General features: G+C 41.1%; 1 protein-coding gene across 3 annotated transcripts; it reads right to left on the bottom strand.

The window, feature by feature from the left end:
* Positions 1–7,747: 7,747 nt before the first annotated feature.
* Positions 7,748–15,749, bottom strand: LOC129816268 (transcription factor Sp3-like). Of its 3 annotated transcripts, none has more exons than XM_055870540.1 (7): positions 15,591–15,749; positions 15,160–15,251; positions 14,904–14,999; positions 13,134–14,343; positions 12,362–12,548; positions 11,761–11,957; positions 7,748–8,550 (listed from the first exon to the last, which is right to left on the bottom strand). In XM_055870540.1, the coding sequence occupies exons 1-7, from the start codon at positions 15,595–15,597 to the stop codon at positions 8,243–8,245; spliced, it is 2,097 nt and encodes a 698-aa protein (XP_055726515.1). In that variant the 5' UTR covers positions 15,598–15,749; the 3' UTR covers positions 7,748–8,242. The 3 variants fall into 3 exon arrangements, with proteins under 3 accessions (XP_055726515.1, XP_055726516.1, XP_055726517.1); XM_055870541.1 differs by having other exon boundaries at positions 14,904–14,990; XM_055870542.1 differs by lacking the exon at positions 14,904–14,999.
* Between the last annotated feature and the right edge of the window lie 699 nt (positions 15,750–16,448).

The raw sequence follows: 16,448 nt of genomic DNA, 5'->3' as shown, positions 1-16,448 counted from the left end.
CCGCCACTCAGAGGGGTGTCGATTCTCACCGCCTCCTCAACCCGAGCCACCCGGCCGCCGTCTGTCTCCATGGGGACTCCATGCTGACCGCTGGGATGTTGTTGACACGGTCCAATGTACATTTTCACAGACATAAACTGTTCAGTTTTCCACTAAAATATTTCTCATCAAGCTGAATATTATTAAAGGCCAGCTCGTCACTTGGAGACCCTTGCACACATATATAGAGCGCTTCGTTGCTCCTCTGTATTCCTAGTTGAAACAATTTTCATGTTCATACTTTTAGCATCAAGGATAGTGTAGCTTTACAACACAGGTCATCAACAACATCAGAACACATTGGCAACATTATGGCAGAAAAAGGAGAGGCATGAATCCAAACCCACTAAAAGGATCATGAAATGGTCATTCTTTACATTGACGTTTTAGTCATTTAGCAGATGCTCTTATCCAGAGCGACTTACAGTTAGTACCATTCATCTTAAGATAGCTAGATGGGCCAACCCCATATCTCAGCCACAGGAAGTAAATTTTTCCTCAAAGTGTTGTAGCTACAGTTGAAGTCGGAAGTTTACATACACCTTAGCCAAATACATTTAAACTCTTTTCACAATTCCTGACATTTAATCGTAGTAAACATTCCCTGTCTTAGGTCAGTTAGGATCACCACTTTATTTTAAGAATGTGAAATGTCAGAATAATAGTAGAGAGAATGATTTATTTCAGCTTTAATTTCTTTCATCACATTTCCAATGGGTCAGAAGTTTACATACACTCAATTAGTATTTGGTAGCATTTCCTTTAAATTGTTTAACTTGGGTCAAACGTTTCAGGTAGCCTTACACAACCTTCCCACAATAAAATGGGTGAATTTTGGCCCATTCCTCCTGACAGAGCTGGTGTAACTGAGTCAGGTTTGTAGGCCTCCTTGCTCGCACATGCTTTTTCAGTTCTGCCCACAAATTTTCTATGGGATTGAGGTCAGGGCTTTGTAATGGCCACTCCAATACCTTGACTTTGTTGTCCTTAAGCCATTTTGCCACAACTTTGGAGGTATGCTTGGGGTCATTGTCCATTTGGAAGACCCATTTGCGACCAAGCTTTAACTTCCTGACTGATGTCTTGAGATGTTGCTTAAATATATCCACATAATTTTCCTACCTCATGATGCCATCTATTTTGTGAAGTGCACCAGTCCCTCCTGCAGCAAAGCACCCCCACAACATGATGCTGCCATCCCCGTGCTTCACGGTTGGGATGGTGTTTATCAGCTTGCAAGCCTCCCCCGTTTTTCCTCCTTCCTCCATTTTTGTTTCATCAGACCAGAGGACATTTCTCCAAAAAGTGTCTTCTTCCTTGCTGAGCGGCCTTTCAGGCTATGTCGATATAGGACTCGTTTTACTGTGGATATACTTTTGTACCTGTTTCCTCCAGCATCTTCACAAGGTCCTTTGCTGTTGTTCTGGGATTGATTTGTACTTTTTGCATCAAAGTACGTTCATCTCTAGGAGACAGAACGCGTCCCCTTCTTGAGCGGTATGACGGCTGCGTGGTCCCATGGTGTTCATACTTGCGTACTATTGTTTGTACAGATGAACGTGGTACCTTCAGGCGTTTGGAAATTGCTCCCAAGGATGAACCAGACTTGTGGAGGTCTTGGCTGATTTCTTATGATTTTCCCATGATGTCAACCAAAGAGGCACTGAGTTTGAAGGTAGGCCTTGAAATATATCCACAGGTACACCTCCAATTGACTCGAATTATGTCAATTAGCCTAACCGAAGCTTCTAAAGCCATGACATAATTTTCTGGAATTTTCCAAGCTGTTTAAAGGCAGTCAATTTAGTGTATGTAAACTTCTGATCCACTGGAATTGTGATACAGTGAATTATAAATGAAAATCTGTCTGTAAACAATTGTTGGAAAAATGACTTGTGTCATGCACAAAGTAGATGTCCTAACCGAATTGCCAAAACTATAGTTTGTCAACAAGAAATTTGTGGAATGGTTGAAAAATTTGTTTTAATGACTCCAACCTAAGTGTATGTAAACATCCGACTTCAAATGTATCAGTAAACTCAGTGCTGGCAGGAAACAGTTAAGTACGAATGTTCGTTCACAAAAGGCACGGGTGTTATTTGTTTTTGTTTTTCAGTCAGACCTGTAATGAATTTGGTCGGAATTTATTCAGTAAGAAACTGAAAACACTCACAAAACACAGCTTTAAAATACTTGTGAGATGTCACTTAACAACTGTTAAATAAACAAGGATGACATAGAATAATACTATTGAGATTCCTCCTTCCCGTAAGAGAACAGCGATGCAAACCAGCAATTTCCCTGAAACAAGAAAGCACCTAATTAGACCCTGTGAATAACACACCTCGCTCTTCTGGTGGAAGCTAGATGAAACAATTGCAGCTGGGCTGTTCCCCCGACAACCACCCGACAACCCCCCCCCCCCCCCCCCCCCCCCCACACACACATTTCAATTCAACACCCACCCAGACACCTCAGATAAACGTTGAAGACAAATAATGTCAGGAAACAGGAGCAAAACAAAGTGCAGAATATGGCCGCCGCTGGTGGCTACTATCAGGTTTGCATAATAGCCCCCCTGTCCCACCCCAGGTATCTGTTCACCTTGAGGAGGCCAACCCTAAACACAATGTCAACACAGCCACTCTCTCCCATAGCCCTGCTGAGACTCCAGAGGGAGGTCACCAAATTGTTTCTGGAATAATAAAAAAAAATCACTGACCTACTGCAAAATTGGCCATATTCAGTAGACAGGGAATATCAGGTTATTGAGTCGATCCATGCTGTTTCCTTGCCAGGGGAAAATGATCTGCTCCATTGTCTGCTGTCTTTTGCAGTTGATCAAGGGCAAGAGTGTGTCTGGAATGTAGAGTGGAGAGGGACCAAGCAGGAGACTTTCAGAGTTTTCACTTTCCTAACTGACTCAAAAAGAGAGTGCCCTACAGAACAAGAGGTACATTGAACAGTACATTGCAAGTCACTCATTAAGTAGCCATATACCTACTAATATTTTAAATAACACATGTTAAAAAAGGACTTTAAATGCTATGTGTGTTAGCAGCACAGTATTTCAACCGATATACAATGTTAAATGAGCACAGCTGTTGTGCCTCAATGATTCTTGGCACTGTACTTTGGTATTGTGGATTCTTCCCTGTGAAAAGCGGAATAGTAGTGATTTTGTCAAATTGCAGGCAAGTCTTTCAACAACACTGTGGGACATAGTTAGTCAAAAAGGGGGAAAGAGATGAAACACTCCTCTTTTTGAAGGGTGCTGCATCTTCGGGACGGAATAATTTAAATAAGTCATTTCTGCCAACAGAGATCCATAATCCTTATGGTATTTAAAACTTCATTCACAAATACAGTGGGAAATGCCATTACATTATTATAGCATGTGGCCTTCCTTATAGTTATTTATTTGTTATAGTATTTTATTATTTATGTATTTTTCACATACATTGGAATGACTGAAGTTGAGCACCATGTACACGGGTGCAATTCAAATAAGAGGAATCTATCGCAGAAAAGCTATTCTGCACTACAAACAACAAACAATTTAAAGGATGAAGACTTGGGATTATACCTTTCAATCCCAAATTGCAACCCCTGGAAAATCTTTCCTTTTACTCTTTAAGTATGCATCTTTTACTCTTTAAGTATGCATCTTTTACTTGAGATTTCCATTGTCAACAGATTCCTAGACAATTTCACTTCAGCAGTGTCATTTGTTTCATAACATATTTACAGACCAGTATTATACATAGGAAGTTTCATTTGTGTGACAGTCTTCTACAGTCAATCAAAACAGCAGATTGCCCTACCTGCACCAAATATTCTTCAATGTCAACAGGATAGTAAGTGCCCATCTCTTTAAGTACAATGGTTTCAACTATGCTCACAACAGAGGTACTTCAATGGCAGCATCATCTCTCTACAATGCGGGACTGAAAACTCTCAGGGACAATCAGTGGATAGAGCACACACCGTCCTGATGGGTCCTGTCTTTTAGATGAAACAGCTACAGAATACAGCTAATATAGCCTTGAATAGCTCCTGACCCTTGGTGGAAGGTCAAGACTGTGTTAGGAAAACGGTATCTCAATGTCTTTGAATTTCAATCTGATCTAAAACTAGAGATTATTTATTTTTGTAAATCAAGACACTCCCATGATAAAATGAGTGGTTCAGGTGAGGTGAATGAACATAATCTGCAATACCAAGTGAACTTTCACAAGACTATAAATGCTTCAGTAGAAAATGACTGACAGCATATAGTCCGATGTCATGCTCAGCTACGCAGGGATCTCTATTCCTCTTTCAACCTTGTGACTGAGCTGCCGAGGAGGATCGTTTGGTGATGGCAGCTTTTATCTGGGAAGTCCAGCAGACGTGTTTTCTCCTCGGTGGCACTGAAGCGCTTCCACTTATCAGTGTTGTTGAGGTGCTGGCAAGTGAAGGCCTACTACTTTTGGGTGAAAGCTGCACACCACCAACACAGGCCAAATAAGTGCAGAACAGAAGAGGAAGTAAGAAATTATAAATTATAGTACCTGTAGTCTCTCACCACCACTAATTTGATAAAATCCTACATAGATTGCGCAAATTCAACTGAGCAATATTGGGCAACTACTTCCCAAACTGTGTCGCTCAACATTTTACCATCAGATCTCACATATTCTGTCACTGAATCCCAGTCAGTATTTTGTGAATGAATGAGCATCCCCCTTTCTTAAGATTTACCAATAGCTAGCTTGTTATAAAATACAAGTTGTATTATACAACGTAGGAAACCAATAATTAAGAATATCGCAGGTAAATCTTCAAGATACTGTGTGCCTTATCTGAGAGATTGCCCTCTCCCCACACCTCGGTGTATTGCAGATTTCATTCCTGGAGGGGAGCAAAAGATTATTACAATATTCGGATTACCGAGCAGGGGAAATTAATTGGACTAATTAACATACAAGTAAATGATGATACCGTTAACACATTTCATTAGCTAAAACTGTCATTCTATGTTTGCGGTGCACTTGGTATTGCATTACAATCAATTGAATTGAATTATGCAAATGAAAGGTACCACAAAATGGACGTGTCCTTTTAACATTTAGACCACATTTTCTGACTCCCGTCTGCAGCAAATTGACTCTATGTGCTTTTCACTCTGATTTGACGGATATAGGCATTCATACAGCAATCTTTTAATGATGTTCCTATGGAGCCCTGCAATAACTGTGGCCAGCACAAGGCACATGCATTTCTATCAGTTGCAGAGAAAAGGCACTATGTGACACTATGCTGAAGAACTTTTTTCACACAAACAAGAAGTTCCAAATTAAAACCACTACAAAACAACCTTAAATTGTGGAGCAATCTAAAATAATCATGTCGAGGCATGAGTTATAGAGTGACTGATTGTAACAATGCATACTCTGCTTTGAGAGTTAAATGAAAGTGAGCCTCTTAAAAGCACTAATCTAAATTGAGAACAACACAGATGTTCGGGCAATAGCCTGCGTTCTTGCAGGAAATATCTATTGCATTCAATAAAGCATTGTTAACATGTCTTATTTGTACGGACCTTTCAAACGCATCTTTGCGACAGGGATTGAGAGGAGTGCTGCAAGGATTACTTGCATTTTGATCATATATTCTTAAACTTTCATAATTTTGTAGGCAAAAAATCCATCATTTACATCTAACCTATTATAGAGTGATTCCTCACGAAACCCAGACAAGAAAATACTATGATTTGGGGGATTTTCACAAAATGTAATCCATAGAATAGTCCTTTGAAGAAAGGATTTTGGACATATTTTGACATTTGTATCTAAAAGCCTGAGAAATAATAAAAGTTGTCATATTTATTACATTTTGGCCTCACCTAAGACTCCAGTATCTGGGTTTTGTGAGGAATCACACTATTATAAAGAGTTGAAGACATCTACAGATCATGTTCGTCATGAAACAGGAATTCATATACCCAGAAAGGCATATTCATGGACATTAAATGAACTATTTTCTACCTCCTGTTGGCTTCAGTGGCTAGATGAGTGAAACTGCAGGCGGGTCTAGGAGGGTCAGAAGGTCAGTTTGTCTCCCCTCCTGCTCCTTTGGCTGCAGTGACATCTACTGGACTGGACTGCCAAACAGAGAGAGGTGCCAACACTTTAAGAAGTCCAATGACAATGTGCAGAAAAATCTATGATAGCTGCCGACTCTTGTGGTACTACTCTAATGACATTATTTCACAAATACTGAATTTCTTGTTTCAATATGATTATGCCACTTGGATGCAGTTGTAATACCACGACTGTAATGCATTTTTGAACAATCAGATTGCCGTTTCATAGTATAAGATATTATTATAATATAATAGTAGAATAATAACACGACAACTTACTAGCAGGTAATGTTTAGTCATTTTAGTATGAAATAATATGCTGCGCACAAAAAGTGGACCATGTACAATTGTTTTTCGCTTTTTGAAAACAAAACGGAATTAAAATATGTGAAATGAATAGCAAATGTTACAAAATGTTCATAATGAACCAAGGATTTATAACATGACAAACATCCAGATTTAAACTTTCTGAGATTGTAAAAATGTCATGTTCACTTCTAAATGTGAATCTGTGAGGTATAACAGTGTTTTGTTAATGACCACACAGGGTATAGTACATTTCAATTATATGACGGTGGGCTTAAAGCCACTGGGGGCCTTATGAGTTGAAAATATATTCCAGAACGTCACAACAAACAATCCCGGCAGCAGACACAATGCACACAATTCACTTTCTTCAACCTTACATTTCATAATCTGAATAAAAACCTAGATACGTAGATATATTACTACAGAAAAGGGAGTCAAAACCCACTCCAATTAAAAGAAATTATAAGACAGAGACATGTATATTAAACTGACAGAGCATAACCAACAGTTTCATGGGCAGTATACGAAGAGTTTTATACAAAAAGGTCATTAACAAACTGCAGGTGAAGAGAACAGTGCTATTAAAAGAATACCGACCTACTGCAATACAGTGACACCATTTCATTTCTGTTTTAAGAGGACTGATTGATTGAGGCGCAGACACAGAATGCATCTTTTTCCCTAACTATTACATAAAGGTAAGGGGGGGGGGGGGTTGTCATTTAAAGACTGACATATACAGTTCAAAGAGCATAGGTAACATGGCGACAGTATAATTCACCTTGGCTTTTGATCCATGGAATAACACATCTCTACACAACACCCCATAGCAGCCCTAGCGACTACAGCGGAGGATTGTTCTACCGTGCAACCTGACAGCACTGCATGACCAAGTCACCCTGAGATTAGTCAAATTTGGCAATTTAACCCCTAAGCATGGCTTTTTTCTCTCATGAAAATGACTCATCTTTTCTTTTTTAAATTGAGAATCATTTAGAAATATTTTTTTTTACAAAAGAAACACATGAATATTACACTATACACATTTTAAAAACCTTTTAAAGATGTTGGACCTTGAGATAGCACAAAACCAGTTTACTATGCAAAGCCTAATATAAAAGAGCTGTAACACTCAAAATACTTGATTTGCAAGAAATGCATATTACATCATTAGATCAATTGTAGTTGTTGAATAGGAATTATACAGCATTTTAAATAAATGTTTTCTTTTTGCCACCTGCAATATTATTCAGGATGCAACTGAGTGGGGGGGGGGGGGGGGGGGGCAACGACACGCTTGCTGAGGTATAGGCAAGCACAAATAACAAATCAATAAGTACAACAAAAAAAAATTAAGAACTGCATAGTACAAAAAAAAAGTTAAATTACATTACAACATTTACACGAAGACATATCTGTACGTAAGCAAGAACTTACTTCAGGAAAGTAACTGGAGTCACACTCAATGTTTTGCTTAAAGGAATCTGACAGACCTAATATCCAATCACTTCATTTCTGTACCAATATTTTTTATACACATTTAACTCAAACCTTTAAGCAATTGATAGTATCTTAAAAACCACACGCCGTTCCACCTTTTCAACTCCACAGTATGATACAAAATAAGGCATTTTAGTGGGTATGTATTGGAACCACATTTAATGCTATCATTCTTCTTAAAAATATAATATATATTCATGTATGTATATATATAAAAACAAGCAGGGAACATTAGTGATAAAGAAGTTCATGAAGAGTTAATGAGTATCACTGTGACTCGGCCATCTCCAAGACTTCCCCGGCTGCTACTGTGACTAGCTGCAGGGGGATCTCAGCGTTGGCCAGAATGTCCTGGGCGTTACTGGAGCCCTGCTGGATGTTGGTGAGGATGAGGGTAGTGCCGCCAGCCGTGATGATGCTGTCTGACGAACCCGCAGACTCCATGGAGGCCACCACCGCGCTGCTCACAGAGTTCATGATTCCTTTCTTGTTCAGGTGCGTTTTAATGTGCTTGGCCAGGTGGTCGCTCCGCATAAAGCGCTTGGAACACTCTGGGCAAACAAACTTCTTCTCCCCTGTCACAGAGAGACCAGACAAGGGTTAATAGTCGGACAGACCATACTACACAAAAATATAAACACAACATGTAAAGGGTTGGTCCCATGTTTCATGATCTGAAATAAAAGATCCCAACATTTTCCCATACGAACAAAAAACTTATTTCGCTCAAATTTGGTGCACAAATTTGTTTACATCCCTGTTAGTGAGCCTTTCCCCTTTGCCAAGATAATCCATCCACCTGGCTGGTGTGGCATATCAAGAAGCTGATTAAACAGCATTATCATTACACTGGTGCACCTTGTGCGGGGGACAATAAAAGGCCATTAAAATGTGCAGTTGTCACACAACACAATGCCACAGAGGTGTAGCCGATTAATTAGGGACGATTTTCAAGTTTTCAGAGCAATCGGAAATCGGTATTTTTGGACACCGATTTGACCGTTTTTTTGGTATTTATTTTTTTAACTAGGCAAGTCAGTTAAGAAAACATTCTTATTTTCAATGACGGCCTAGGAACGGTGGGTTAACTGCCTTGTTCAGGGGCAGAATGACAGATTTTTACCTTGTCAGCTCGGGGATTCGTTTTTGCAACCTTCCGGTTACTAGTCCAACGCTCTAACCACCTGCCTTATATTGCACTCCACGAGGAGCTTGCGTGGCAGGCTGACTACCTGTTACGCGAGGGCAGCAAGAAGCCAAGGTAAGTTGCTAGCTAGCATTAAACTTATAAAAAAATAAAAATCAATCTTCACTAGTTAACTACACATGGTTGATGATATTACTAGTTTATCTAGCTTGTCCTGCGTTGCATATAATCGATGCGGTGCCTGTTAATTTCTCATCGAATCACAGCCTACTTCGCCAAACGTGTGATGATTTAGCACTGTCGTTGCACCAATGTACCTAACCATAAACATCAATGCCTTTGTTTAAAATCAATACACAAGTATATTTTTTTAAACCTGCATATTTAGTTAATATTGCCTGCTAACATGAATTTCTTATAATTAGGGAAATTGTGTCACTTCTCTTGTGTTCCGTGCAAGGAGTCAGGGAATATGCAGCAGTATGGGCCGCCTGGCTCGTTGCGAACTGTGCGAAGTCTATTTATTCCTAACAAAGACCGTAATTAATTTGCCAGAATTGTACATAATTATGACATAACATTGAAGGTTGTACAATGTAACAGCAATATTTAAACTTAGGGATAACACCCGTTAGATAAAATACGGAACGTTACGTATTTCACTGAAAGAATAAACGTTTTGTTTTCGAAATGATAGTTTCCGGATTCGAGCATATTAATGACCAAAGGCTCGTATTTCTGTGTGTTATTATGTTATAATTAAGTCTATGATTTGATAGAGCAGTCTGACTGAGCGATGGTAGGCAACAGCAGGCTCGTACACATTCATTCAAACGGCACTTTCGTGCATTTTGCCAGCAGCTCTTCGCAATGCTTCAAGCATTGAGCTGTTTATGACTTCAAACCTATCAACTCCCGAGATTAGGCTGGTGTAACCGATGTGAAATGGCTAGCTAGTTAGCGGGGTGTGCGCTAATAGCGTTTCAATCGGTGACGTCACTCGCTCTCAGACTTGGAGAAGTTGTTCCCCTTGCTCTGCAAGGGCCGCGGCTTTTGTGGAGCGATGGGTAACGATGCTTCGAGGGTGGCTGATGTCGATGTGTTCCTGGTTCAAGCCCAGGTAGGGGCGAGGAGAGGGACGGAAGCTATACTGTTACACTGGCAATACTAAAGTGCCTATAAGAACATCCAATAGTCAAAGGTATATGAAATACAAATGGTATAGAGAAATAGTCCTATAATAACTACAACCTAAAACTTCTTACCTGGGAATATTGAAGACTCATGTTAAAAGGAACCACCAGCTTTCATATGTTCTCATGTTCTGAGCAAGGAACTTAAACGTTAGCTTTTTTACATGGCACATATTGCACTTTTACCTTCTTCTCCAACACTTTGTTTTTGCATTATTTAAACCAAATTGAACAGGTTTCATTATTTATTTGAGGCTAAATTGATTTTATTGATGTATTATATTAAGTTAAAATATGTGTTCATTCAGTATTGTTGTAATTGTCATTATTACAAAATATATATATATATTTTTTAATCGGGGCATCGAATTTTTTGGTCCTCCAATAATCGGTATCGGCGTTGAAAAATCATAATCGGCCAACCTCTAGTCTCAAGTTGGGGGAGCGTGCAATTGGCATGCTTACTGCAGAAATGTCCACCAGAGCTGTTGCCTGAGAATTGAATGTTCATTTCTCTACCTTAAGCCACCTTCAACGCCGTTTTAGAGAATTTGGCAATACGTCCAACCGGCCTCACAACAGCAGACCACGTGTCACCACGTCAGCCCAGGACCTCCACATCCGGCTTCTTCACCTGCGGGATGGTCTGAGACCAGCCACTCGGACAGCTGTTGAAACTGAGTTTGCAATCAAAGAATTTCTGCACAAATTGTCAGAAACCGTCTAGGGAAGCTCATCTTTGTGCTAGTTGTCCTCACCAGGGTCTTGACCTGACTGCAGTTCGACGTCGTAAATTACTTCAATGAGCAAACGCTCACCTTCGATGGCCACTGACACGTTAGAGAAGTGTGCTCTTCACAGATTAATCCGGTTTCAACTGTACCGGGCAGATGGCAGGGTATGACGTTGTGGGCGAGTGGTTTGCTGATGTCAGCGTTGTGAACATAGTGCCCCAAGGTGGCGGTGGGGTTATGGTATGGCTAGGCATAAGCTATGGACAACGAACACAATTGCATTTTATCAATGGCAATTTGAATCCACAGACGCCGTGATGAGATCCTGAGGCCCATTGTCATGCCATTCATCCGCCGCCATCACCTCATGTTTCAGCATGATAATGCACGGGCCCATGTTGCAAGGATGTGTACACTATTTTTTTACGGTATCTGTGACCAACAGATGCATATCTGTATTCCCAGTCATGTGAAATCTACAGATTAGGGCCTAATTAATTTATTTAAATTGATGGATTTCCTTATATGAACTGTAAAAAAAATCTTTGAAATTGTTGTATGTTTGCATTTATATTTTTGTTCAATGTCTATCACTTCTATGAACTCATTATGTAATCTGTATTACAGGACTAATGCTACTGTACTAAATTATATATTTCAGGTTTTCAAGTGAAAAATGTAATGCAAATGTTGACGTGAGTGAGAGTGCACCTGTGTGTGTTCTCCTGTGTCTCTGCAGTTCGTCGCTGCGTGTGAACCTCTTCCCACAGTACATCCAGCTGCAGACGAAGGGCCGCTCCCCTGAGTGCCAGCGCAGGTGCGCTCGCAGGTGGGACGTCTTCCCGTACACCTTCCCACAGCCCGGAATGTGACAGATGTGCTGCTTCTTCTTGCCCATGTTGGATCCTCTGAGAGAAGACATACAAACACACTCATATATCAAAGAAACACATTCATATACTGTACTTATAGCCAAATAGACCTGAACTTGCGCTGTTTTTTTTTTGGCCCTTGCGCGCCAATGCTGGTGACCAGTCAACAGTCAAGACTTTCAGGGGGCTAATGGAAGACATAAGATGATTTTGAGAAAGGAATTTTGTTACAGTAGGACAGTGTTAGATTGAGGGGGCTAATTTAGGTAATAGAAAATGTATGAAAACATATTTATCTTTCCCATTCATACCCTTATACCAGTAATTGAAACATCATTAGTATAGGAAAGTTTCCATCCAATGATTTCTGAGCACTATAAGCTGTTGAGCACTCTAATCGTAGACGATTTAAACAGCGTACACAGTATGAACTCACTCACCTCCCCCCAGCCTCTTTGCAGTTGGGGCAGGTGCAGGCCACCCTTCGTAGCCTCTTGCCCCCCTCGTCGAGCTGGTCCTCCTCGTCCACTAGCCTGACCCGCAGGTGGGACAGGTCACTGGTGTTCAGAGTGGAGTCACTACCCAGCTGCCAGTTCTCTGAGTCCGGCTCCTCCTTTATCTGGATATCTGGAGGGAGACCAATCAATCCACACATCCATATGAACACAAGCATTAACAATTGCATGCTAAATGGCCTGCAAAAAGCTACAGTGAAAAGTGCTTCTTCGCTAAATGCTTTTAAAAAGATTGTGACAGTTTGGCTATGAACAAATTCGAAACACCTGTTCAAACTTGACAATGTGTGGATGGATAGCTTGACAAAACCATTTGATAATTTACACTCCCTTTAAATCTTCAAATAATTAATAATATGCTTGGATATCTCACAGATCTATAAAATAAATCTTAATTACATGGTCAGACAATTGTTTAAAGACCTGCTAAGTTTAGTGTTCTATTGGTAAATGTGTGTACGTTTACAAGTTTGAAAATTATTTTCCTACAAAAAAATCAATGTGACGACAATCTTCACCGGCGTAAATAATGCCTGTTGCCTCAGGAGGCTCCTGTCAGGTGACTCGATACTGTAAATAGTGCTTCCTGCGGATTAGCTTTTTTTTTCAGAACCCCATGGTGTCCTACATACAACCAACAGTGTTCTACACTATCATGGTGAGCATGTCTTATTGATGATGGAGGAGGAGACTGTACCTCCAGTGCTGTTGGTATCCTCTGCCTGTTGGAAATGAATGCCTGTCTGGGCCAAAGAGTTAACTGTCACAGTCTGCAGGTTGGGGATCTGTTGCGCTAATCCCTGGCTCAGAGACAGGGCCTGCAATGGGGCCAAGGTGATCTGCTGGGCTGGGTTGGTCGGCAGCTGGATGTTCTGCAGGTTCTGGACCCCCTGCACCTGAAAGGTCTGCCACTGGATCTGGCCTGAGGGAGTGACGGTCTGGGCCTGGATGATGAAGGTCCCTGGGTTGAAGAGCTGCACGTTCTGCCCCCCTCCTGCCTGCAGCACCTGACCATCGCTGGTCTGGACCGGCACCTGTTGCAGCTGGATGATGGACTGGCCTGAGGAGACCTGGATGTTCTGAACTTGGTTCTGATGAACGTAGCCCTCCTGGAGACCAGAGGGATCGGTCTGCTCTGTGGCTTGGGTCAGAACACCCGGCTCACCTATGGTCTCAGGCAGCTGGGCCGAGGATGTTGGTAGATACATTTCTGAGTTAGCATTCGAGTCATTTACAGATAGAGTTTGCGAGAGCTGGTCAGCTGTCTTCTCCAAACTCTCAGAACTGTCTACAGGGTGACTGGTCATGATTAGCTGGCCATCAGAAGTGACCCCTGTTGCTATAGTCTGAGCACCAGAGAGGCCCAGGGAGTCCAAGTCCACACTGTTAATGGGGACAAAGGTGATGTTCCTTGGCAACCCCATAGGCACATTAGTGACAACCTGTCCCTGGTTGTTAAAGGTGGAGCTGCCGATAGAAACACCCTGGATCTGCTGGACATGACCAGTCTGTGATATGAGGTTTTGGTTGTTAGTAAGGATGTCTCCAGCCCCTGTCACACTTATAGTTTGAGTTCCGTCAGGCAAGATCTGGATCTGCCCTGTGGCATCTTGGCTCAGAGTGCCCCCCTCCACACAGGAGGTGGAGAAGCTTAGTTGCTGTCCATCAGCTGTCTGAATGTACTGAATGTTAGGCACTGCGTTGGCGGAGGCGTCGCTTCCTGATGTCACAAAAATCGGTTGGCTCTGAAGGTTCTGGAGAGGAAGAACATACTGTCCGTTTGATGTCATAATTCGTTGAGTCTGGATATGGACCGCGCCAGGTTCCTCGTTCACTGTGGTTGTGGGGGTCAAAACCTCCCATCTATCTGGGTTCCCTGTTAACTGGATGGATGTTAGGTTTGTAGTCTGTGGATGAAAAAAAATATTGTTTTGATGAATAAAACAATTAATTTGCCTAGAAGATGCATCATCAAGATGCAAATTGCAATGTTGTGATTAATTATGTAATGCTAATGTTAGACATAGCAGTGAAATATTGACTGCAAGCCAAATAGTTATTGTATTCAGAAATCTAGCCAGTTGGAAAAGACATGGCATCAAGTGCTATTATTCAATAAAATGTAAAATATATAATTAATACACTGAATGCATAAAAATCACAAACGTTATGAGTTTGGTGCTGCTTGTTCACACGATTTAGCAACAAATGTGAAGATTGATTTAGAGGCGTTTCTAGACCAGATTCCATGTTTGTCTAGAGAAGGTGCATGAGAACCCTAATTTCTAGTGTGTGATCAAAATATGAGCACACTGCATGAGTACCTTTTGGGAATATCTCATTCACAACAGAACACTAGGCTGAACTAGAGCTCTGCCGACACCACTCGCGTTCTATTACAAAATATAGATTCCTTTTTGGGTCGATTACATACATTCTAGCAGAGCCAGAGGTGGTGGTGACTTACCACTACAGCGGCAGCACCGTTATCCCTCTCTGACGATGGCGACCCGATCTTGCTGCAGGTAGCTGCCAGCAGAGCGAGCGGTGATGGCTGAGTGTCCTACCCACAATGGGCGGGTTTAAAACGAAGAAAGTGGGTGGCCGTTAGTCCGGAGCCACACAGGAAGTTCGACTTTTACTACAAATTTTAAAACGTGTGAACTTCACAAAGCACCACGCACTTACTGAATCCCTGACCGAGAACAATTTCTAAACAGTACCTGATCTCCTGTGCCACCGTCTTGCTGCAGAGACTCGCGTTGACAGCTGTCCAAGGCAGCCATTTCCTCTTGTTTCACTGGCTGTTCTGGGGCTACATGGCACAGAAAGAAGGAATCGGAGCAAAACAAACTAGAGTTAAGTTCAATCTCCACACGGAAAAGGGCAGCACATTGGTTTGTAGTTATTCCACTAACGTTATACACTTCAAGCTGGACTGACCTCCGTTACATTTGCGGTGTGGAGTTGATGATCAAACTGAAGCCATTTAGCTACGAATCATACATAGCTATGTGATAATTGTTGTTGCTAGCATGCAGGCTAATGTTTACTGTTGGCTAAACTGTTGAAAAAGATTAGCCAGTAAGTTAGCTAACATTAGCTTAGCTAAAGGGTGCACAGACATACCGATGTTAGATTGAATATTACATACCAGTCATTGCGTGAATTATTTAAATTCGCAGAATCTCGGTATTATCACACGCCAAACATGATTACATTAATCGATGGCAGCTGAAAACGGTGATTCTAGTCAATTTTTTTCTATTTTGATTGACGGTGCGGGAAACACAAAGGGTGGGGCCTGCAAGAGTCACGTACAGGAAATCCCGCCGTTCTTCTTAAACTCAATTGGCTACCGTCTTTTATTCTCTGTATTATCATTCACCAGTGTCCATGTCAGTCATTTTCTGACGAATTCCTTTCCTGTGTATTATTCTTTCAACAAGGATAATAATGGTGCCAGGATTTATGATGATGGCCATTGTTAATCGTTCATGTATTGAAGCCTTCTGCAGCCACAGTGGATTTTAAACATATTCTCAATTGCTTTCACTTAACTTCAATTAAGATAACTTATACTGCGCTAAAGTAGATCATTAAAACAGGCTAAAGTCTAACTATTAGCCCATTAATCTGTCATTGCCCGGCGATTTCAGAGGCAGGTCGACCCTTCCTTTTTCAGGATAAGATGTGATGGCTGCATTTGTAGCTAGATACTTCCCTTGTGTTGGCAGCTGAATAAAATAGATTGTACAAACATTTGGACACAGCTACTTATTCAAGTGTTTTTCTTTATTTGTAATATTTTCTACATTTTAGAGTAATAGTGAATACATCAAAACTATGAAATAACACATGGAATCATGTAGTAACCAAAATATTTTAAATGTGAGATTCTTCAAAGTAGCTTTGCACACGCTTGACATTCTCTCAACCAGTTTCACCTGGAGTTCTCTTCCAACACTCTTGAAGGAGTTCCCACATATGCTGTTGACTGCTTTTCCTCCAC

This window comes from Salvelinus fontinalis, chromosome 19 (genome assembly GCF_029448725.1).
Source record: "Salvelinus fontinalis isolate EN_2023a chromosome 19, ASM2944872v1, whole genome shotgun sequence".
NCBI classification, from domain to species: domain Eukaryota; kingdom Metazoa; phylum Chordata; class Actinopteri; order Salmoniformes; family Salmonidae; genus Salvelinus; species Salvelinus fontinalis.
Note: the sequence above shows the minus strand (reverse complement) of the source record. Positions and strands in the feature narration are given on the sequence as shown.